Source organism: Malania oleifera, chromosome 2 (genome assembly GCF_029873635.1).
Source record: "Malania oleifera isolate guangnan ecotype guangnan chromosome 2, ASM2987363v1, whole genome shotgun sequence".
NCBI lineage: Eukaryota > Viridiplantae > Streptophyta > Magnoliopsida > Santalales > Ximeniaceae > Malania > Malania oleifera.
The window spans coordinates 81,633,601-81,659,074 of NC_080418.1; the positions used below are offsets into that span (position 1 = coordinate 81,633,601).

At 38.3% G+C, this 25,474-nt stretch overlaps 1 protein-coding gene across 2 annotated transcripts in view; it reads right to left on the reverse strand.

The window, feature by feature from the left end:
- The window catches only part of LOC131148900 (uncharacterized), a 40,050-nt gene extending 17,770 nt beyond the window's left edge, over positions 1-22,280 (reverse strand). The window contains exons 1-2 of one of the 2 annotated variants that reach the window (XM_058098862.1): positions 21,697-22,280; positions 21,511-21,567 (exon numbers count right to left, since the gene is read on the reverse strand). In XM_058098862.1, coding sequence (XP_057954845.1) covers positions 21,511-21,567; positions 21,697-21,930 — 291 coding nt within the window. In that variant the 5' untranslated portion in view covers positions 21,931-22,280. The remainder of the gene's footprint in view (positions 1-21,510; positions 21,568-21,696) is intronic. The other variant, XM_058098863.1, reaches the window with a different exon arrangement.
- Positions 22,281-25,474: the final 3,194 nt, after the last annotated feature.

Sequence of the window (25,474 nt, forward strand, 5' to 3'; positions counted from 1 at the left end):
CTATTAGGAGAGAGTTCTTCCATTCGGTGACGGGGCCTTTGTCGTCGACAATTTGGTGATGACAACGACAATGGCAAGCTTGGAAAGAACAATCTGGTGTTGATTACCCAGATCCGAGGATGCAAACAGCTTCAGGACTGGTTAGAGTCCGCTCCAGTTGCAGATCGAAGGAGGATGAGGTTGACTGCAAGTTGTTTACTGATGATCTTGACGGTGACGCTCAAGATTTCCAAATCCGAGGATGAAAACAGCTTTGGGACTGGTTAGAGTCCGTTCCAGTTGCAGATCGAAGATGGAGATTGACGATTAAACCCTGAAGAACCACCATAAGCATTTGAAGATGAAGATGAAGACAAAGACAAAGACCACACTTTAATCATTCCGAATTTGATAGCGATAGTGGATTCGGAAGTGGTTTCTCGCCGGCGACTGGAAATCCAACAGGCAACAACTATAAATATTAGTATTATATAAAATTATACAATTATAATAAATTAATTCAGTTTTTTGTTTTTTTGGTTTGGTTTTGATCCAAAACCTAAACCGCAAACCGAAATGTTTTTCGGTTCAGTTTCGGTCCGGATTTTCGATTTTTCGGCAATTTTTGTACACCCCTAGATAAATCTTGAACCAAGAAACCTGTTGTGCTGAGAATCACATGGACAGAGAAGCACCAGAAACAGCAATAGAAAGTATTTCCGATCGACCTGCCTGCACTAAAAATAAATTGCGAACCAAGAAACCTGCTGTGCCGCGAATCACAGAACAACAACAAAAAGTTGTACTGACAGCCACTCAGTCACAGAAATACCAAAAAACAGAGAACCAAAAAATTCCAGAAGAGAATAGACACACGACAGCCACAGAAACGAGAGACGCCTCCGAAATTGAGAAGACAAAAAATTCGAGAGGAAAAAAAATTAGCAGTCAGCTGGCTATGACACCATGTCAAAGTATTGTGTGAATGGCCGAATGGTTTGGCCTTGAGTTTTGTATATTATATAGACTTTACAAGAATGCTATACATGGAAAGCAATAAAGTTCCAGCATGATTCTAGCCCTATATATGTAATCTATAATCTGTCAAGCCCTATTGTCACAAGCTAAGCTTGTTCAGGGCATTATGCTTGCCTATGACCACTTATCTCATGTGCTTGGGATGTGTTTCCATCATGTAAATACTAGTGTAGGGTTATTTTTTGCTAGTAGTGTCTTTGTATGCCAAATAAGGCAGTATAACTCCTCCGTCACTTTGATGTTTCCTAATGCTAGAGTGGGAATGGCCTAGAAAGTTCTTTAAGGGAGGGTGAGTGTTCATCAGTCATTGTAAAACTCACTAGCTTTTGTCAACGTGTTTAGCCTACTTGCCTCCCTCGCTAAACACTCGATGTCAACGGAGGTGTTGTTAATGAATTACGTTTGCTTCAATGTTTACTGTGCTTACCACGCCTTTCATGAATTGATTACTATTTCCGCCGCCATTTGATTGAATGTTAATGAAAGTGTTTTGTGGATGAATGTTGATAAACGATAGGCTGGCTAGTTAAACAAGAGTGCTTTAACTAGCGCCGCTCAGCCCTTTCACAACGGTGTGAAAATAGTCGGACCATGACACTTGGTATCAGAGCCAAAGTTATGACACTTGGTATCAGAGCCCAAGGTTGAGTTGCTACGTGAATTAGATTGCCTTCGTTGTGGGATTTGGAAAGCTTTGGTAAGTGACCATGGCACCAAACAATGCAGAGAAGATTAGCGTGCTGGAAGCACAGGTTGAGACCACAACCAATACTATGGCCGCAGAGGTGGCCCAGATGAGAGAACTTGTTGATGAAGAGATGGGACATGTCAAAGGACTTTCGCCATACAGTTGAAACTTTGCAGTCGTGGATGGCTGATCTGGATGCAAAGGTGAATCTGATGGTTCTTGCTATGTGGAACTCCAACACTCCGAGAGTTAGCAAGACCAAAGTGCTAAAACCCAGGACGTATGGGGGTGCCCGGGATGCCAAGGAGTTAGAGAACTTCTTGTTTGATGTGGAGCAGTACTTTTGTGTTGTGAGGATTGCCTCAAAATAGGCAAAGGTGGATACTATGACCATGTACTTGATTGGTGATGCCAAACTGTGGACGCACTAAGTACAGAGAAATTGAAAATGGAAGTTGTGTAATCGATACTTGGGCAGACTTGAAGAGAGAGCTCAAGGCCCAATTCTTTCCTGAGAATGTTGAGTATAATGCAAGGAGAAAATTGAGAGATCTCAAGCATACGAGGTCGATCAGGGAATATGTGAAACAATTTTCTGCTTTAATGTTGAATATTCGGGATATGTCGAAGGACAAGTTGTTCTATTTTCTAGAGGGGATGAAACCATGGGCAAGAACTGAACTCCACAGGCAAAGGGTTCAAAACTTATCAACTGCACAAGCTGCTGTAGAACGCTTGACTGACTACGCTGGTGATGATACCACTTCGTCCAAACGGTTTGGCGGAGAGGGAAACAGTGGAAAGTCTTTCAAGAAAGGTAAACCCAAGAGTGGGGGAGCTGACTCTAAATCATCAACCTCAAAGAAAGCTTCGTCGTCTCAAGGGTTCAACACACCCAATGGAAAGGGAAAGAGTAAAATTTCGTGTTACTTGTGTGGTGGATCTCATAGAGTGAGTGAGTGTCAACACAAGGGATTTACTCAATGTCTTACAAGCTTCCACTTCAAGAAAAGAGTTGGAAAGCGAAGAGGAAGAGGATAATGCCCCAAGGGTGGGTTCAGTGCGGCTAGTGAGCACATTGGAAAAGTAGGCAAAAACACCAAAAGTTACACGAGCAAAAGGATTAATGTTTGTAGACTTGAGGATGAATGGGAAGAGTACCCATGCTATGGTGGATACGGGGGCTACTCATAATTTTGTTTCGCAGTTGGAAGCATGGAGACTCAACTTATCCTTAGAAAAGGATACAGGACGCATGAAAGCAGTTAACTTTATAGCCCAACCTACTATGGGAGTAGCCAAGCAAGTGGCTGTAAAGCTTGGATAGTGGGAAGGTCATGCGAATTTCTAATTTTCCAGTCATTCTAGGAATGGAGTTCCTAAGGGGGGACGAGGGCAATGCTGATGCCTTTGGCTGGTTCCCTATGTCTGATGGGAGATCACTCGTGCATGGTGCAAGTCGTTGCAATGAAAGGAGACGACGGGAAGTTCCTTTCAGCCATACAACTCGATGAAGGATTGGGTCAGGGTGAGCAGACACGTCTAACCACGGTGGTGGTAGACAAAGAAGTAGGCCAAGAGCTGGAGCCTACAACCATCCAAGCAGTGTTGGATGAGGATAAGGAGGTGTTTCTGGATAAGCTGCCTCACAATTTGCCTTCACGACGGACTGTGGAGCAAGAGATCGAGTTGTTATCAGGAGTGAAACCACCTGCTAAATGGCCATGTCGGATAGCGCCTTGAGAGATAGTAAAGTTGGGAAACAGTTTGATGAATTGGAAGCGGGATGTGTTCGCCATTCCAAAGCACCATTGGGAGCATCAGTGTTGTTTCAGAGGAAACATGAAGAGCATCTACGAAAGGTGTTCGATAGGCTGAGGGGAAACAGTCTGTATGTGAAGAAAGGGAAGTTCTATTTTGCTCAGCGAAGCAACAAATTCCTTGGTCATGTGGTTGAACAAGGTCGTATCCGGAGGGGTATGGAGAAGGCAAGGATGATTCAAGAACAGAAGATCCCTACGATAGTGAAGCAGCGGCATTCCTTTCTTGGCCTTACTAGATATTGTCGGAAGTTCGTTGAGGGGTATTCGCAGAGAATGACTCCAATGACAGGACTACTAGGGGGGTATTATTGGCCGCACACGAGGGATGATGTGGTTGATTATACCAAAACTTGTCTCACTTGCCAACAAAACAAGGGGGAGCGGAAGAAGTATGGTACTTTCATGGCCGCACCAAAATACTGTTCGGTAGAGGAGACGACACAATTGTTCCTTGCAACTGTTGTGAAACATTAGGGTGTTCCCCAAGTTATTATTTGTGACCAAGACTTAATGTTCACTGACAACTTCTTGACAGAATTTTTGAGGATATTCAGGTCACATATTGAAATCTTTTCGAGTTCTCATCGACAGACAGATGGACAGATGAAAAGATTCAGAGAACTGCTAGATGAGTACTTGTGCCATTTTGTCAACGACAACCTAAACAATGGCGTGCAACTACTTGATGTGGCTCCATTCTGTGGCAAAGCCCAAAGGAGCTCAACAACCAACAAGAGCACTTTTGAGCTTGTTACAGGCCAGCTGCCGTTGTTACCTCACACAGTGGGCGAGCCGTACAGACGAAAGAGTCCCAGGGTATACATCTTCACCAGAGAATGGAGACAGAATGCAGAGTTTGCCCGAGTCAATCTGGAGAAAGCTTCTAAGAAGATGAAGAACTGGGCAAATCAGGGGAGAAGACTGCAGTTTCATGTCAGCTGCCTCAAGCCGTTCAACGCCAACACCAATGACCTGAGCAGAAGTCAGTCGAACATAACAGAGTTGAAGATAGTGCAACCTGACAAACGTGAAGTTGAAGAGATCCTTGCAGACAGAAAGTTCATATCCTTAAGGAAGAAGCGGCAAAAGTTCCTAGTGAAGTGGAAATGCTTTGATGACAAAGAAATCAGTTGGATTTCTGCGGAAGATATGCAACCATTCGTGGACAAAGTTCAACTGTACCTACCGCCAAAGTCTACGAGGACGTCGAACGCATAAGTGGGGGAGAATGTCACGAGCTAAGCTTGTTCAGGGCATTATGCTTGCCTGTGACCACTTATCTCATGTGCTTGGGATGGGTTTCCATCATGTAAATACCAGTGTAGGGTTATTTTATGCTAGTAGTGTCTTTGTATGCCAAATAAGGCAGTATAACTCCTCGGTCACTTTGATGTTTCCTAGTGCTAGAGTGGGAATGGCCTAGAAAGCTCTTTAGGGGAGGGTGAGTGTTCATCAGTCATTGTAAAACTCACTAGCTTTTGTCAACGTGTCTAGCCTAATTGCCTCCCTTGCTAAACACTCGATGTCAACGGAGGTATTGTTAATGAATTATGTTTGCTTCAATGTTTACTGCTTGCTTACCACGGCTTTCATGAATTGATTACTGTTTCCGCTACCTTTTGATTGAATGTTAATGAAAGTGTTTCGTGGATGAATGTTGGTAAACGATAGGTTGGCTAGTTAAACAAGAGTGCTTTAGCTAGCACTGCACGGCCCTTTCACAACGATGTGAAAATAGTCGGACCGTGACACCTATACATGTAAACTATAATCTGTCAAAAATATATGCTAACTGTACAGAATAATGAATGGAGAAATAAGGAAATAATTGTGGGCTTGTTGTATGCTATTTTGTTGACAATTTATAGGTGCCTTTTGGGTCTTTCTTGTGAGAGACAAATCATGACATCTTAGATGCTCTCGCATTTTGACTCTTCCCAATAGTGAAATTCTCTTACCATCTTCACCCATACACATAGGCTATAAGTCAAACCATGTAAATTTTGTGTCTATTTTTCATTTCTCTTCATCATCCACTAATTTTCTCAATTGTTATGCTTTTAGCACCTAAAAAGATATATCAAAGTGAGGTTTATTTTAATTAAATCCAATGGCTTCGAATTGTACAACATTGAGAAATTGGTGGCCCAGCCGTTTTAATCTTTGATATATACAGATGCATGTTGTTTTGACCCAAAAGGTTTAGTAAAAGCATTGCTAGAAAAGGAGAAAATTCCTAGTAAATTCGATAGATGATCAAAAGAATGAGGAAGATGAAAAAGCTTCAACAGAAATCCAGTTATGTTTTCAAATACTGTTCTAAGAGAAATCCTCTCAGAAAAGACTGCTGCCAATTTAAAAATTTAAATTGGAATCCTTGGACATGACAAAGTCCCTCACCAACCAATTATATTTGAAGCACCACTTGTATATGCAGCGAATGTCAGAAGGTATGTCCATGAAAACCCACATTGATGAATTCAATTCCATTATCACATATTTGAATTCAATTGATGTTAGAATTGAAGAATAAGATTAAGCCCTTTTATTGTTATGTTCCTTACACCATTCCAACCAGCATTTTAAAGAAACCTGCCTAGAGATACTATTTCTTTAGTGGATGTTAAAGCTTCATTATTCTCTAAAGAATTGCTTTAGATTCACATTACAGGAATTAATATTGAAGGACAGGGTGATGCTTTGATAGCCAAGGGGAGTTTCATGGAGAGATTCAAATCAGCAATTTCGATCAAGATCAAGAAATGCGAATATATTCTGCAACTACTGCAAGAAGAAAGGGCAACATCAAGGCTAACTGTTACATATTGAAGAATAAGAATAAAGAAAACAAACAAGGTCAGAATCAAAGAAAGAATGAAAAAGAGGTCGAAGCAAATGTTGCCGATAATGAATCTCAAGGTGCTAAATTCATCCTTTCCACGACTAGTGATGCACATTTTAAGAATCACTAGGTCATGGATTCTACATGCTTATTTCATGTGTCCTAATAGGAGCTGGTTTTCCTCATATGAATAAGTCTCTAGTGGGATTGTGTTGATGGGCAACAATGCAGCTTGTAAACTTGCTAGGATTGGGACTATACGAATCAAAATGCACGATGACTGGGAACTCTCACTGAAGTTTAGCACGTTCCAGATCTAAAGAAGAATCTTGTTTCACTTGGAACCCTTAATTCCAAAGCATACAAATACCCCACTAAAGGTGGAGTTATAAAAAGTCAGCATAGGTGTGCTGGTTATTCTAAAAGCAAAGAAATTACCTCCTCATCTACATGTCTTGCAAGGTCCTATAATTTCAAATGTTGTTGTTGTTTCTCAATCCTCTATGTCAAATTGTGATATTACAGTTGAGTAATTGGGTAAAATGGAAGACCTAAACTCAATGATAGGTCCCTCCCTCTATTTATATGTAAGTACACTAGGAATGACCATAATACCCTTACTAAACTCACTTATTACTAACAAAACTCTAACACATAACAATAATGCTAAAAGATTAAATAGCCATTAACACTGCCCCTCAAGTTGGAGCATATATGTCATATGCTCCTAGCTTGCAAATGAAGTCTTTAGCAAACAAGATGCAAGCTGAAACTCAGACTTCGCATGAGTGGTCATAATGAGCTTTTGTACAAATTTCTCTTAAATAAAGTGGCAATCAACTTCAATGTGATTTGTCTGCTCATGGAAGACAGGGTTGGAGGCAATATGAATAGCAGCTCCATAATCACACATCAAATCCATAGGCAAAGAATGTGGAAAACCTAGTTCTTTCAACATGTTCTTCAGCGAAACAAGTTCACATGTAGTGTGCCATAGCCCTATACTTTGACTCAACACTCGACCTAGCAACCACAGTTTGTTTCTTACTTTTCCAAGACACCAAATTACCACCAACAAAGATACAATAACCAGTTGTGGATCTTCGAAAGGAAGGTGATCCAGCACAATCTGCATCTGTATATCCTTAAATATGAGTGTGACCCCGATCCTGATATAGGAGACCTCACAAAGGTGCACCTTTGAGATATCTCAAAATGCAAATTACTGCATCCCAATGACTTGTTCTTGGGAAATCAAGAAACTGACTCACAACATTTGTTGCAAAGGACTAGTCGAGTGACCGTGAGATAATTCAACTTTCCAACAAGTCTCCAGTACCGACCTCGGTTAGGCAAAAAATCACCCATGTCTGGCATAAACTTACTATTGGGATCCACGGATGTATCAACAAGTTTGGGTACCAACAACCTCCTCTCATCTAAAAGATCAAAAACATACTTCCTCTGTGACAAGACAGTTCCCGTACAAGATCTCGATACTTCTATACCCAAGGAGTACTTCAATGGTCCCAAGTCTTTGGTCTGAAACTTACTCTATAGAAAAATCTTTAGGTCATGCATGCCACAATTATCATCACGAATGATCACAATGGCATCCACATATACAGTAAGCAAAATATTGCCCAATGGAGCATGACGATAAAATATAGAGTGATCTATTGCACACCAATGAAGGCCAAACTCAAGTACTACAGCACTAAAATGGCCAAACCATGCTCTTTGAGATTGTTTTAATCCATACAATGACTTCTTGAGCCGATATACTAACTCTGACTCTCCATGAGCAACAAACCCATGGGGTTGCTTCATATATACCTCCTCATGAAGATCACCATGTAGGAAAGCATTCTTCACATCTAACTGATGTAGAGGCCAATAACAAGTGGTGGCTAAAGAAATGAACATATGTACCGAGGAAAGTTTAGCAACCAGGGAGAATGTGTCTGAATCATCCTAACCATACACCTAAGTATATCCCTTAGCAACAAGGCAAGCCTCCAAACAAGCCACAAAACCATCAGGATTGACTTTCGCATTGTACACCCAACGACTACCAATCATAGACTTATCAGAAGGAAGAAGTACCAAATCCCAAGTATCATTATCATGTAGTGCACACATCTCTTCAACCATCGTCGTCCTCCACCCAGAATGGGATAAGGGTTCAAAAATCGATCTTGGAAGAGCAACAGAAGACAGAGTACCAACAAAGCAGTAATAAAAGGGTGACAAGAAATCAAAACAAACAAAATTAGAGATCGGATTTTGAGTGCAAGTGCGTTTACCTTTTTGAACAGCTATTGGAGGATTAACATCACTAGAAATAAGATCATCCAATGAGGGAGCTAGAGGCACAGTAATAGAAGCTGGAGGAGGCACTTCCCCCTTGAATCATTGTGTACACTTGCAAATTGGGATGATTCAAGCAACAAGAAGGACTTAAACTGGATGAAGATGTAGGAGGCTTGAACACAAATACTAGGTTTGGATTTGAAAGGCAAGGCAGAGGAGAGGAGTCATCAAGGTCAACAGAAATCAAGGAATTAGAGTAGTATGGTGAAGACTCAAAAAAGGTGACATTAGCAGAGACAAAGAATCCATGTAAAGTAGAACTATAATATTGATATCCCTTCTGAGTATAGGAATAGCCAAGAAAAATACATTTGATCGCATGAGGATCCAACTTATCCATTTCTATAGATAACTCATGGACAAAGGACAACCAAATATACGAGGAGGAAGGGAGAACAAAGAAGCCTTAGGAAAGATAAGTGAATATCGGATTTTACCACTAAGGACGGAGGATGGCATTTTATTGATGAGGAAGCAAGCTGTGAGCACAACATCACTCCAAAAGACTTTGGGGACATTCATTTGATACAATGGAGTATGAGTGACTTCAAGAATATGTCTGTTTTTCTACTCTACAACTCCATTTTGTTGTGGAGTGTGGACACAAGAGGACTGATGGATCATACCAAAGTTAGTCATGTAAGTACTGAATTGGGTACTAAAGTACTCCTTAGCATTATCACTACAAAGTATCTTAACTAGCATGTCAAATTGAGTCTTTATTTGGGAACATAAAGCACAAAAGATATCAAACAACTCGGAATGATCTTTCATTAAATACAACCAAGTCATCCTAGAGTAGTCATCAACAAATGTAACAAAATACTAAAATCCCAACTTTGCAGTCACACGACTAGGACCCCAAATATCATAATGGACAAGTATGAAAGGACTAACCACCTGTTTGTTGACCCGGGGAGCAAAAGGAACACAATGATGCTTGCCCAATTGACAGGACTCACACTCAAGATTAGACAAAGAACTCAATGTAGGAACTAGCTATTTTAACTTGTCCAAGGACGGATGACCAAGGCAACAATGGATTTGAAGAGGTGTAGCTGCGACTATGCAGGCAATGGGTGGAGAAGGTGACTAAAAGTAGTAAAGTCCACGAGCCTCACGTCCAATGCCAATTGTCTTTCCCATCTTTAGATCCTGAATAACCACAAAATCAAGAAGGAATGTGATAGAACAATTTAGTGACTTTGTAAGCTTACTAACTGACATAAGATTGAAAGGATATTTAGGAATGTATAAAGCAGAAGAAAGAGAGATAGAATGAGTAGGATTTACTGTTCCTATCCCCTTAACAGCAATAGAGGACCCATCAGCAAGGGTAACTTGAGGGAGATTTTTTGGATATTGGAGATCAGAAAAGAAGTTGGTTGCACCTGTTATATAGTCAGTGGCAGCAAAATTGATAATCCAGAACTAGTAGGATGGATACCAAATGACATGCAGACTATAGGACTACCTTTCTAGACAAAAGAAGCAATGTGATAAGATGTTTGTTGAGCCAATTGATACTGTAGAAACCTTGAATCCTACTCCCCTGATGTAGTCACAAAACACAGTTCACTCAAACAAGTGACTAACGAAGGAATCATACTTTTGGGACTTCAAAACGCTGTCCCAACATTCACAAAATCAGACCAATGATCATAAGATTAACTGCTGGAACAATTGGAACAACCACGAACAGGTTGACCCACCATGAACAAGCCACAGATAAATCATTACAAGGCTTCCACAGCACCAAGAAACTCACACGCACAGTACTGGAACAATTGGAGAGGTGAACCACCGAAACTACCATGAAGAAATCACTAACAACCTCAGATGCAACCCCAAGAAAGCAACACTGCCATTGCCTCACACACGAGAAAAAAAAGGGACAGCTTATGAGCACTGCCTCTGCCCCAAGAAGGTCACCAATGACCATTACTAACACCGAACAACAACTAATGAATTACCATTGTCACAACAAAGATTGGATCTTGGAGCAAAAACACATGCCCAACAGCTTGATATCTTGGTATATGGAAGGAATTAGAATAGTGAATCAAAAAAAAAAAAAAAAGCAAATCCCACTGTTTCGGGCCCAATAAACTCATTAACAATTGATAAACAGCTTCACAAAGCATCAAACAACCATTCCTTGAATGCCACACTGCCACGGACGAGGTGAACAACTCACCAAGTTACCAACAGATATAGCACTGCCACAGCCTCACAACTGAACATATGAATGCTGCCATGGCTCCAAAAAACTCACAAAGAAGCCTTCACAAGCCTTGAACAGACAGTAACGGAATGTCGTGATTGCATAGTCGGAAAAGGTTGAATTTTTGAGCAAAAAACAGACCTAACAGCTTCATAATATAGTCTAGAGAAGGAATCAGAGCATGGCAGAGGGAAAAACGAAAAAAAAAAAAAAAAAAAAAGGTGGCCAGAAATTCTGGCACGTGGGGTTGGCCCTGCAGGAATTTGGCCGGTGCGTGGGGGCTCCTCGAGGGGGCCTGTTTATGGGTGTATGGGATGGAGGTGAATCTAAGACGGGCAGCCGCAGGAAATGTGTTTTCCGGCGATGGCTGAGGAGAATAGGGTTTAGTTTCGATCGTTCTTTGATACCAAGTTGAGTAATTGGGTAAAATGGAAGACCTAAACTTAATGATAGGTCTCTCCCTCTATTTATAATATGTATAAGTACAATAGGAATGACCATAATACCTTTACTAACTCACACTTAACACTAATAATGCTAAAAGACTAAATAACAATTAACAATTACCAAATTGTGACATATGAGATTGGGGCATATGAGCGAGAAAGGGCATTACTGAGAAAAATGGGTCTTCTTTGTGGCCAAAGAATAGAAAAGGTGGAATTTTGTGAACATTGCATGTTTAGAAATAAAAAAAAAAAGACAATTTCAACATTAGCATCCACAAAACCAAAGGTGCTCTTCAACATATTCATTTTAACTTCTAGGAGCCTTCCCTTGTTCCTTCTAAAGATGGAGCTCGATACATGCTTACCTTCATCGATGACCGCTCAAGAAAGACCTAGCATTCTTTTTGAAACATAAGAACGAAGTATTTAGATATTTCAAATAGTGGAAAAGCAATGACCAAGAAACAGACAAAGAAAAGGTCAAGCAACTCAAAATTGATAATGAATTGGAATTGTGCTTGTTTGAATTTGAAGATTTTTGCAAAAATGAAGGCATTTTCAAGCATAAAACGATCAAACATGAACCACAGAAAAATGGGGTAGTTGAGCACACAAACAGAACCATCTTGGAGAAAGCTTGTTGTATGCTCTCAAATGTTGATTTGTTGAGGGATTTTTGGGCAGAGGCAGTTTGTAATGCAAGTTATTTAATAAAACATTCTCCAGCCACAGCTTTAGAGTTCAAGACTGATGTAGGACAGTTCTAAGTAGCCCTAGTCCTACGGTTGATCCTCTTTGTAGCACACACACAATATCACAATCTATGGGAAGAATCGAATTAACCAAGCATGAACATAACAAACATATTCTAATGATCACAAGTTGTTGAGATTTTGAAAACGTATATGATTTGGTTTAAAAGCCCTTAGTTGATCATTTTATTCAAGAAATCAAGTTCACTTTAAAAGATGTTAAATTAAAAATCTTAAATCATAAATCCTAGCATACAAATCAAATATCTCTAAGCACGGTACTAGCAAGCATGTTCATGTTGAAAATCTAGGAAGAGTCAAAGAGAATGAATAAGGTTTTTCAATCAAGGATTCGGGTAGAGTTTCAAGGCTTACAAGGTACTTTTAGGGGCTGTTTTAGATGGTCACAAACAAGGAATTGAAACGAGCTTACCAAAAGGTTAGGAATGACAAACACCAAGACACACGAGTACTCGATCGCACCACGAACAAGCTTGTTGATACTTAGGAATCTTGAGACAAGAATGAAGCTTGAGGAAGGTTGTGGATATAAGCTATGAAAGAGGAGTGGGTGTGTAGTGTTGATGATGACGTTGATGTTGTCGTCGTCTCTCACCACCCAATCTCTGGGGAGACAGAACGTAGTCTCACACTACTCAGTCACAAGGAGAGGAACAAGATTCACAAGTTTAAGTAAAGGCGTCCTTTTTAATTGATAATGCAAAGATACCTTCTACAATACAAGTGATGGCATATTTATAGCCTTACATGAGCATGCACATGACTTGCACATGGCTTCTTAAGATACTAAAAAAAAAATACAAAAGTAAAATAAAACATTTAAAACACAGGTAATGAGGTTCCTAGGAAATAGTTTGTCATAGGAAATAGGTGCCTAGGAACTAGAATAATTATGATAGTGGAGTCTAGGAACTTAAAATGAAATAAATGCTTCTTGAACAAACAAGACTCTTTGACTTGCAAGTTTTTTTTGTTTTTTTGTTTTTTGTTTTTTTTTTTTTTTGATAAGTAATAAGTTTATTGATAACAAAATGAACACCAAATAGGCAAATACACAAGGAGTGTACAAGGGGAAAACAAATCAAAAGCAAAAATTACAAGAATCTAGTAACTCAAAAACAAAAGAAAATGATTGGTTTCGCAAAGCAGCCAACCAATCCATCAAAGTTGTAAAGAAAAATGGCTTCAGGTCTAAAATGGATCTTTCCCTATCTTCAAAACACCTACTATTTCTCTCCCTCCAAAGACACCACAATAAACAATAAGGAACTATGAACCAAATAAACCCATTTCAATAACGACCAAATCTGCCTTGCCAACATGCTAGAAGTCCCACTACAGATTGTGGCGTTACCCACCTCACTCCAAACAAATCCAACACCATAACCCACAAGTCCATTGCAACCAGACAATGAATAAAAAGATTATCAACCGTCTCATTATTACACTTGCACATTTTTTTTTGTAAATTGTCAATCGTTAAGCATTTCCCTAAAGCAGCAGTCCAAACAAAAAAAAGCTACTCTAGATGGAATTTTCTGTTTCCAATTACTTTTCCAAGGAAAGCCACAATCTTTGGAGCCCATTAAAATACCATAATAACCTTTAACCAAAAAGCCCTTCTCTCTATCAGATTTCCAGAACATCTTATCCTCACCAAACCCCTTCACCGATGCACAATATGTGGTATCCATAAAACCAGTCAAGGCCTCTAATTCCCGAAGATGCATACCTCTAAAGAAACTTACATCCCAAAACAAGACTCCATTATCAAACTTCATAAGCTCAAACACGCAAGCTTCTTTATCTCGGCAAAATCTATACAAATCAGGATAGCTGACTGCAAGAGACGTCTCACCACACCAATGATCTTGCCAAAATTTCACCTTAGACCCATTTCCAATATCTTATAGAACGTGGCCAGAAAAAGAAGGCCATCCCCGACTAATATTTTTCCACAAGCCAACATCATGTGGACCATTAACAGGCCAAGTACACCAACCACCCCATTCACAACCATATTTCACCTCTATCACTTGCCTCCAAAAAACAGCCTTCTCCATCCCAAATCTCCATAACCACTTCCCAAGCAAAGCTTCATTAAACTATCTTACCTTCCTTATCCCCAAACCACCCAAAGGAATGGGAGAGCAAACAATATCCCAATTAACCAAATGGAATTTTGGTTCATCACCAATGCCACCCCATAAAAAATTCCTTTGAAGTTTCTCAATACGGTTAGCCACAGCAGCAGGCATAGGAATTAAAGATAGAAAGTAAGTGGGTAAATTAGATAGAGTGCTTTTAATTAACGTAACTCTACTTCCCTTAGATAAGTACAAACGTTTCCACCCTGCTAACCTTCATTCTATCTTCTCCAGAATTGGATTCCATATTGTCTTATCCTTGAATTTGGCTCCCAAAGGAAGACCTAAATATTTCATAGGAAGAATACCTTGTTTACAGCCAAGGATGTGCAAGAATAAATCAAAATTAAACACCATATCAGTAGGATCCAACTCTGACTTGCCCAAATTTATCTTTAAACCAAAGACCACCTCAAACCACACAAGAATCACACAGAGAAACAAAATTTGATCCAAATCAGAGTCACAAAAAATTAGAGTATCGTCTGCAAAGAGAAGATGAGACACCGCCAATAAACCTTTCAGTTCTCTTAAACCTTTCACACCAATTCTCTTTAAGTCACGTGCATTTTTTTCCAAAGTAGCCCTATGGTGTAATTCAGCCTCAACCGTCAACAAAAAAGTGGTTACTTGATTTTCCAAACCTTGTAAGGACATGCCCAGAAATTTTTCAAACCCTTTAAATCTTCATTGGAACCACTCGGAATAAGGTACTTCCCTCACTGGACTCTCCACATCCACAACTTCCTGTCCTTCCATAGTCAAGGGTAAAGAATAAGCTAGTGGTTCCACTGCTAAAGGTGACAAACCCCTCTCGTTAGGTAGCTCAGCAACCTCTATATCATTGTCCGAGGCCCAATCCACCAAAAATTCTGTAGACTTCAACGAAACCAACAACACTTGGTTTTGCTCTTCCAAACCCTCTGTGACTTCATCAGGTGGCAAAGAAATCTAAATTGGAACCGCAAATCTTCTTGCAGCTCAAGCACCCACTGCTCAGAATTTCCCACTTCCTGAAAATATTTCCGGAATGTTCTTGAAGAATTTGTTGACCTTATAGGTCACACCCGTTTTTGATAATGACAAATACTCAAGTATTTGATGGCTTTCAAGTGTATGTGCAGGTTCATTTTAGCAGATCAAGTAATGGCACGTGAAAGCAAAGCATGAAGACCCTAAAGATTTGTTTCATGTTGTAATTCATTTTATGTAATATGGGTCTGTAATAGTAATTAGATTATATCGGTTTGTAATAATCTCTGCATGTCATGCATGTAGGTTTTGTAAGCTTAAAATGACCATAGATTGACCATAGGGACCAAATGACCTTAGGGCACCCTTCGATCGACCTTTGACCGACGCCATGTTTTTAAGCGTACTTGAAAAGACCCTAGATTCCTACACATTGTGTACAAAGTCCCCATATCACATATATTATCAGGGGAAATAATTGAATTAAAAATTGGACTTAATAGGAAAAAATTGTGAGAAATCAGGTGACCGAACCCCAGGTGTTCAAAACACCTCAGGCGCTCGAACTACTAGAAAGTCAGTAGTTTGACCAGGCTTTGGGCAATCGAACCTAAAATGACCCTATCGCCCTCAGGCGACCGAACCCTTAGAAGGTTACTTTTCACCAACTCGGGCTACCGAACCTTCGCCTTCAAAAAGGTCTCAGGCGACCGAACTTAGTTTCAGGCACCCAAACCGCGCAGCAAATGTTTCTGACTTTTGTTCAGGCAACCGAACTTAGACTCAGGCGACTGAACTCTTTAAAAATGCTTTTTTGACCGAGTCTATTGGGGCACCTGAATCTCAAGCCAGGCACCCGAACCTCCTCACGTTAATTAAAACCGAGGTTAAATTGATTAAACAAGGTTAATTTTGAAAAAAAAATTTAACAAATTTAAGAATGCCCTATGTGTCCCCCAACGGTTATAATTTTGTCATTCTCTATATATAGGGACTCATTGGTAAAATTAAGAAGATATTAGCCAAAATAATTAGCAAAAATCCTCTCTATCTCAAAATCTCATTTTGCCCAAAATACTCTCAAATATTTATTCCCTTGATAGATCTTGACGGTGTGAGAGGTTATTGTTCGTTCTTGTGTTTATTATATAGTGCTAATTCTCCCATTTGTGTGTTTGATTGTGATATTATTTTTTGGGAGTTTAGCATAGGTTTATCCCACAGATTGCAATATTATAAATCTTGTGTTGGGATAACCTAGTAAGCTTAGGATATTTGCATTGTTATTGCCAGTGTCTCAAATCTTTGATTTTTGTTGTGCAAAAATATTTTCAAAAAGCAAAATATTTTCAAACTAGTAGTGTGCTTATTTCATTAAAAAAAATCTTCTTGAACTAGTTTGAATATCTGATTTATATCTTTGGAATATTGATGTGCTATTGAACTATGCTTTGCTTAAATTCCAAGATATTGCTTGTTTAGAACACTCTTGAACATTATTGTGATCATATCTTGATGAGTGTTATTTGCACATATATTCACATCACTGAGCTTACATTACCTATATTGTTGATGTGTATGTGATTACGCGTATTGGGTATATATCTGCTTTACATGAGAGCATAATCACTGTACTAGTCTTATTGAGAAAAATGCTGTTGTATTTCCAAGCGTGGCCTAAGGGGGTTTGATCTAGCCAGAATGATCAGATTGGGGTCAGCCCTGTGAATTTGACCTAGGGCCTTCTCCGCCCCGCAAGGAGAATTTGTAAAGGTTGAGGTCAACCCTGTGCTAATTGACCTGGTTGTAATCGGTGCCGCTCCACCCATTAAGTGAGCATTATTGGAATCCTCGAGCTTGCGAGCTAGAAGCGGGGACGTAGACACAGTTGACCGAACCCCGATAATATATCGTACGTGTTCTTTATATTTCTACAAATTTATTTTCTGCATTTTTATTTTCAGCACATGTATGTTGTATGCTTGGTTTATTATATGTAATACATGTGTTGATTGGGTTTATAATTAAATAGAAAGACTCTAAGTTTGTATAATGTTGCTGCTAGATTAGTTAAACTAGGGACAAATTATTTAAATACCCAATTCACCCCCCCTCTTGGGAATACACCAAAGCTAACAGAATCAACTGGATGTCTCGTTGCAAGTTTTCCTCACCATTGGTTGTGTTTGCTGACTCACCGGTGTCGAGGGACTCTTTATCGGCCTCATCATAGTCCGTATCGATCTCGTCAAAGCCTAAGAGCTCATTATCGGGCTCATCGATGCCGATACTGTCAGTCCCAATGTCATTGGAAGATTTCATCAACTGAGCTAGCATCGACACACTTCAGTGATCAACTTTAGATCGCTTCGAATTGAAAAACACAGCATCGCCCCTTCTCGCTGAACTCCCCAAGGCTGAAGATGACGATTCTGGAGTCTGGGTCTTATTGTTTTGAAGGGTTTGTGTTGGTTTGGGCCATCATACTAAGATGGGCTTGAGCTTGAGCTTGAGCTTGGGCTTGGGTATGGGCTTTGGCTTGAAGGGAGCTTTGGGCTTAAAACTTTTATTGTTTTCCTTGATCTTCTCTGTACAGCCCATTTCCTGAGCTTAAGTAACTTTGGACCATATTACCTTCCATTCTCCATCCAGCCCACTATGTAATCTGAGGCTTATATTCAAAGATACATTTGTGTTACCACTAACATTCTCAATAAGTTCCACCAAAACATTAGCCTTTGATTTTGCCTATTCCTTCCCAGTACTCAAATCATGTATATCGTGGCTATAATTTCTCAATTTTGAATTTTGAGAATATGGCATTAATTGCTTTCCATTCTTGCTACCACCATCATCTCTCCGACTCCCCTCCACCGCTGCCAACAGAAAAGTTTTGGATGTCTTTTTGCTGGCTAATGTCTCAGGAGCAATGGCTTTCCAAAGATGAAATCCAAACCCTCTCCACCCACTGCCAGTTTTACTTCTGGCACCACTAGAAATCCTTTCCAATGGCCATGGATAAGTTCCAAGATCATTAAAAAACAACCATGTGCATTGGATCCCAACTGCAAAATAAATACTTTCTCACCATCTCCGAATGTTCGTGCAAAATTACCAGGAATTACATTGGACATTAGCTCCTCCACACTATCTAGCAAACGTTTTGCACTCTCTTTGCCCATAAAAACTGATCGGAGAGACTATCGATTTCGCTCAAAAATGCATAACATGAAATAAGAACCACCCTCCTTAACTGAGAATTTAAAAGTCTTGGATTCTTCAAAAAAGAAAATAGAACCCCCCATTCTTGCGCATATGTCAACCACTCTAAGTTAATCTTCAAACTTGCTCAAAAAACTGCAGGAACCTTCGAGATTGTCGTCCTCCGTGAATATGGCGAACCCTTGAGCTTCGTTCTTGCAGATATGCTTTTTCCAAATGTTATTCCTAATTTCACCAAATGAAGATGGAAGAGAGAAAACAAGAGAGTTTTGGTTTTCTTTTCTTTTTTTTATAACTAAAATATCAGAAGAGAAAAATTAGAGAGAGAATGCCCCCTCCTTGAATCTCTCCTAAAGCTTACTTGCAAGTTGTCGTCCTCTTTCCAAGCTAACTTCCAAGAGAAGCTTCAACTGCTGCAAATAAAATTCACATCCAATGGTTGACTTCGGGTGGTCGTCCATGTGTCACAAGATCCGCAAAAGATACTCGAGGTGCATGTTGATCCCCATCAAAGACCCCATAAGAGGTAAGGTCCAGTAAGTCTACTAATTATTCTAATATGCAAAATTTTTAGGTGTCCTGCTTATGCACATGTTAATAAAGGAAAATTAAAACCAAGAGCCAATAAATGTATTTTTCTTGGTTATGTATTTGACGTGAAGGGCTATAGACTGTGGTGTTTTGATTCCAAGTCACCCAAGTTTATTATTAGCACAAATACTATTTTTGATGAGTCGGCAATGCTTAAACCAAAGAAAGAGAAAGATGTCATTTTAGAATTTAACCAAGTCAAGAATAACATCATGAAAATGGAGATAAAAGATGACTCTACCCCTTAATAGGAGACTACTCCTAATCACCCTAGCTCAATCGAGAATACTAGTGAAGTACAAGAGATGTCAAAGAAGAGTTATACAACATTACCAAACACAAACCGAGAAGAGAGATCAAATTACCGTTAAAGTATAGTAATGTTGTACAAGAAACCAATGAAGATGGAGAACCCATTTCACATTCAAAAGAAATTTCTTGTGTTGATTCCACTAAGTGGTTAGTTGTTGTGCAAAAAGTTGAAATCTTTACACAAGAATCGCACTCGGGAATTAGTAAAGCCTCCCAAGGGAAGAAGATCGTAGGTTGCAAATGGGTCTTCAAGAAAAACAAAGGTATTTCAAAAGTTAAGGATGCAAGGTATAGGGCATGGTTAGTTGCTAAAGGTTATAGTCAAATTGTAGGAGTAGATTTTCATGATGTTTTCTCTCCTACTGTTAAACATACGTGTATACATGTATTATTGTCTCTTATTGTTGTGCATGATTTAGAATTGGAATAACTAGATGTTAAAATGGATTTTCTGCATGGTAGACTTGAGGAAAAAAATCTCATGCGTCTACCTGAAGGTTTTACTATTAAAGGAAAAGAAGACCATGCTTTTTTATTAATAAATCTTTATATGGATTGAAGCAATCTCCTCGTCATTGGTATAAAAGGTTTAACTCATTTATGTTGGACAATGGTTATTTAAGGAGCAAGTGTGATAGATGGTGTATAGTTCATGAAACATAAAGATGATCCTTTTATTTTCTTGATAGTATATGTTGATGACATGCTTATTACTTCTAAAGACAAATTTGAGATCAAAAGGTAAAAAGCCTAGCTTGCCAAGGAATTTGAGATGAAATATCTAGGAGCAGCAAAGAAGACTCCTGGCATGGAAATTCACATGAAAAAGGAGGGATTGCAAGACACAAAAGAAAAATGTTGAAAAAGTCTTAATGCATTTTGGCAAGACAAATGCCAAGCCAGATAACACTTCACTTGGTGCTTATTTTCAACTTTTAGTTGTTTTGTCTCCACAATCAAATAAAAATAGTAATTAAATGCCATGTTTTCCTTATTCTAGTGCAGTTGGAAGTCTTATGTATGTCATGATTTGTACCCATCTAGACATCCAACATGTAGTTAGTGTTGTGAGCAAATATATGGTTGATCCAAGTAAAGAGCATTGGCAAGCGGTCAATGATACTTTGATATCTAAGAGATACATGTAATACTTGTTTAGAATTTAAGAGACCTAGGTCTGATGCAATAGGTTATGTTGATTCATATTTTGTTAGGGATCCCGACAAAAAAAAAATCCATTATTGGTTATGCGTTCATTCTTGGAGGATGTTTCATAAGTTAGAAGGTCAGCCTACAGCATGTTATTGCATTATCCACTACTGAGGCAAAATATATGGCAATAACAAAGGCAGCAAAAGAAGCTATTTGGTTAGGGAGTTTGATTGGTGAGCTTACATCTTGTTTTGACAAGACTATAGTTCATTGTGATGGCCAAAGTTCTATTCATTTGACTAACGATCAATTGTTTCATGAAAGGACAAAACATATTGATGCGAGGTACCATTTTTTGTTCGTGATAACATTTCACAAGGGAATCTTATTGTAAAGAAAATTGGTATTGTTCATAATCCTATAGATATGTTGGCTAAGTCTTTAGCATTGGGTAAGTTCAAGCATTACTTGGACTTGCTTGGAATTTGCAATTACAAAAATGCTACGTGGGAGTTAATTTGCCTCCTTGATTTGAGAAAGAGTTAGTTTTGGAGGGTGTTTTTATAGGTGCCTTTTGGGTCTTTTTTGTGAGATAAATCGTGAGCATGACATCTTAGATGCTCATACATTTTGACTCTTCCCAGTAGTGAAATTCTCCTACCATCTTTGCCTGTGGATGTAGGCTATAAACCGAACCATGTAAATCTTGTGTCTATTATTTCATTTCTCTTCATTATTCACTTATTTTCTTAATTATCCTACTTCTAGCACCTAACATTATACTAATCAATTTAAAAAGTAAAAATTTGATTAATTTTATGAAAAAATCAAAGAGATCATATTACTCGCATATTGACTAGTACATGAACAACTAGAGCACATCGATAAAGATTTAAAAGGAAAAAAAAAAATTGGGAGTACTTACAGATAATGAAGCGCTGAGAGGGTTGACATGCTGCCGGATTCGGATATGTCCCACCTCCTGCCACCATAACCATCACCACTAACATTAAACTCGCAAATATGTTCTATATCAAAATATCAATCCCTACATTAAACCGCCACACATGTCAAGAAGAGCTGAAAGATATCATGAGCACGAAAAAATTACCTCAGAAATTTTGTGATTGAGATTAAGATCGGCGTATTCCAATGCCACGAGATCGGGACTTCTAAGCTCAGCAGCAGCGTAATGTCTGCGCGTAAAATGATTAGAACGACGGTGAAGATTGGACGATAGAAGGATAGAGGTGATGACCCGATAGCCACTTCTTGTTCTTATAGAGTGGAGAGCTTCACAGGCCTTTCTAGGCACCGCGGAAGCGTACAAGCAAAGAGAAGCCATTGCAATACTTATACTGCTGCTTTCATCTCACCCTGCTTCTACAATCTTTGCTTCAATTCGATCCCAGACGAAAGATGGGCATACCTTCAATGTACATTTTGTCTCCTCGCTCCTTCTTTTCAAATTTCACACAATCCTCCTCACCAATCGGAAAGTGATCAGAGCTACAATAACACTATTCTTGGGTCAACAACCGAGAAGGGCAGTTGGCTGAGGAAATTCATGAGAGAAGGATGTAAAGAGTTTTTTCTAAGTTTATCTTTTTTTCTAAAAAATATATTAAATAATGCAGCTGAAAATTGGATTGGGAACTGGAGATTAGCAGCCAGTGAGGTGTATAGGCAGGCCTTACTAAAGATTCAGCAAAATAGTTATTTATTTAAATAAAATAAAATATAGTTTAAATTTTGGTATGTCATTAAACATCTGTCATAAAGGCATTTTCTCTCTATATACTTCTTTTGTAAATTACGTAGACGAAATTTTAAATGCTTGCATAATTAAAGATATTTTGGTATGTCATACATCAACCATAAAGGGATTTTCTATATACACAACAAATCTCGCTACTTGGTGCAATAAGATTTAAACAAATCTCGCTGTACCAAGTATTGAGATTTAAATGATAGCCCAATTATATCTAGACACGTGGTAAGCAAATTTTGTTAGATTAAGTAGTGAGATTTGTCTATATTTTATTTTGGGCGATCTGAAAGCCTGAAACAGTGACAGCCACCAACGCATAGGGTGAAATATATTGTAATTAATTTTTTATTTAAATGAATTTATATGACGACTCTTTTTTTTTTTTCAGCCTTCTTTTTGAAAGACATACGGTGTGAGGAAGGTTATCATTGTTCTAGTTCTATTTTAATAATGCGATCATCATTTTAGTTTCAGATTCTATATTTCAAGCACGTGTTGTTTTGAGGTTTTGTCACTAAGACTTGTATCTTTTATCGATTCACCTTAATTTCTTACTAATTCACAAAGAAGCTAAGAAATTTCATTAAGGATATTAACATCTTATTTAGAGAAGTCTTGAATTACAAGTTGTATTTTATTTAGATAAGATATAATATAAAATCATATTGAAATTTATTTAAATTCATTCAAATTCAAATCCAATGTTCCAAATTCATGCTCCCAAATTTAGTTTTACTTTTTTGTGTATTTGGTGGGATTTGGCTTTATCTTATGTGATCCTTCGAGCTAGGTTCGTTGTCAGTAGGTCATCCATGTAGGCATTCATATTGCAATCATCCTTGAAGATTTGTCTCACTGTACCTTAAAAGTGGTCTCAACATCCTTCATCCTAAGTGGCATCACTTGGCAGTAGTATTCCCCAACTCCAATCATCTCCTCTCCTTCAAATGTATGTTTATAACTTAATAAAATGTTGACAAAACTCAGAAGTTTGACATTTACAAATAAGAAGCAATTATTGGTGCATGTCTTATTCAAATAAGTGAATTTGATGCAAATACGCCACTTATTGGAGCCTTTTTTTTTTTTTTTTACTAACACCTCCTATGGGGCCCTAAAGATCAAGTCGATGACCCCACCAATGTTATCTTCTCCACCTGCCTTTTGTTAAATTGGCTCAATGGTTTGTATGAATTAGGTCCATAAGTCATTTTCGACAAAAGTTTCACATCCTTAAAGTGGTCGCACTCCTTGTGTTATGCATGTAGTCCTAATAGAATTAGCTACGCTAGACCAAATGTCTTCTCTTGACTCCAAATTTTTCTAGGACTTGGATCATTTCAAATTTATATAAGGATCTAACCAAGGTGTTAAGAGAAGTGAAGTGCTCAAACCTCTTTTTTGGAGCTTAATCCTTGCTAAAAGATCTCCCAATGCAATTTATGGGAGTCTTTGGTTTGCCATTTCTTTATCCTTTTTCTCTCCCATGCTTTATCATTTTTCAAGCCTAATCCACTTTCTTTACGTTAAAGTAGCCCTCCACATGCCTTTTTTACAAGTTGAGTAGAGTTTTTTGCTAACTTTTCGGATAGCGCAAAGATTAATTTGAAGGGGTCAAGTCATACATCAATGCACAACTACTACCCCCTTTTCTAGGTTCAATTTCGAGTGCTTCAAGTTGAAATGCTTGATGAAATCCCTCAAGGACTTTACACGTATTTTTCGCAAGTTTTTGTAGATCTCTATAAGGTTTAACAATGTTATCCTTATGCATCAATTGCTCACAACAAATCCAAAAATTTGACACTCAAATCCTGAAAGGTGGATATTGAATCTAGTTGTGGGTTTGAGTACCAGATCCAAGCAAACTTCTTCAAGGTGGTGGTGAATGCTTGGTGCGTAATGGCGTTTGATGCCTTGCGAAGAACCATTATGGACTAAAATGTCTTCAGTTGGTCCACAAAGTTTTTGGTGCCATTCTAGGATTCTTTGACTAAGATCTAGATCCCGTAGGTAGTAGTTTCTTCATTGTCTTCCTTGTGAAGGAGGTTTCCTCAACCCTTCTCATTGGCTCTTCATCAATACCCTTTAGGTCTTTTAGGGGACTCTCTAGCTACATTTCCCCATTCCCATCCTCTTTTATACTGAATTGTGTCATTTGGCATCATCTGTCATAGTAGAACATTTAGCATGACTACCTTTTCTCTTCATTAAATGGCGATCTGAGGACTATGTGTGATAATCACACCCTTTTATGCAATGGTAAATTTAAATCACTTTTATAAATTTGCATGGTAGTTGCATTGTTTTTGTATTGAATGAGTTGCTACTAAGTGTGTTCTGCATTAATTATGTTAATTTATATTGGGAATTTCATTCGAATTTATTAGTCGTAGGAGGAGCTTGGATGAAAAGAAATGAATAAACTGAAAGTAAAGGTATAGTCCTAAAAGGGGAATGAATTGGGTAATTTAAAATTTTAATGCGCAGAAGCTTGATTTATTTTAATATCACGACCCTTAGCTATTTTAATCATAATGAAAAACTAAGCAGCAAACGGCTATACCAATCAGCAATCCTAAATATAATCAAAACTCAATATTAACAATATTCTTGACTAACTAACTAATTTCAATTCCAATTAGATCAATCACAAGTATTTATTCTTATATTTAAATAGTTAATCAACCAACAATAATCAATCTTAGCAAGTTAAATCTAATATGAATGTGTAACTACAGCAGATTATTATTGGCAATAAGATTTTTTAACCACACAAATATTATCCTTGAATTTTAACAATTTACCAATCAATATCAATTGATATTAAATTATTTCAGCCAATCAACTCAATTCTGAATTTACAATTGCAACAGCATTTAATGTACAAAAGAAACTTAAATCATTCACAATATCCTCAAGTATACCTTAACATTCAAACAATTCTAAAATTAATAAATCATTCAAAACAGATAATAATAAATTTATAAGTGTAATAAATTTAAAGAGATAAGGGAAAGAAGAACACCCAAATTTTTTACAAGGTTCGGCGCCCTGCTTACGTCCTTGCCTCAAGCAACCCACTGTGAGGATTTCCTTTACTCGCTCTGTTCAATAG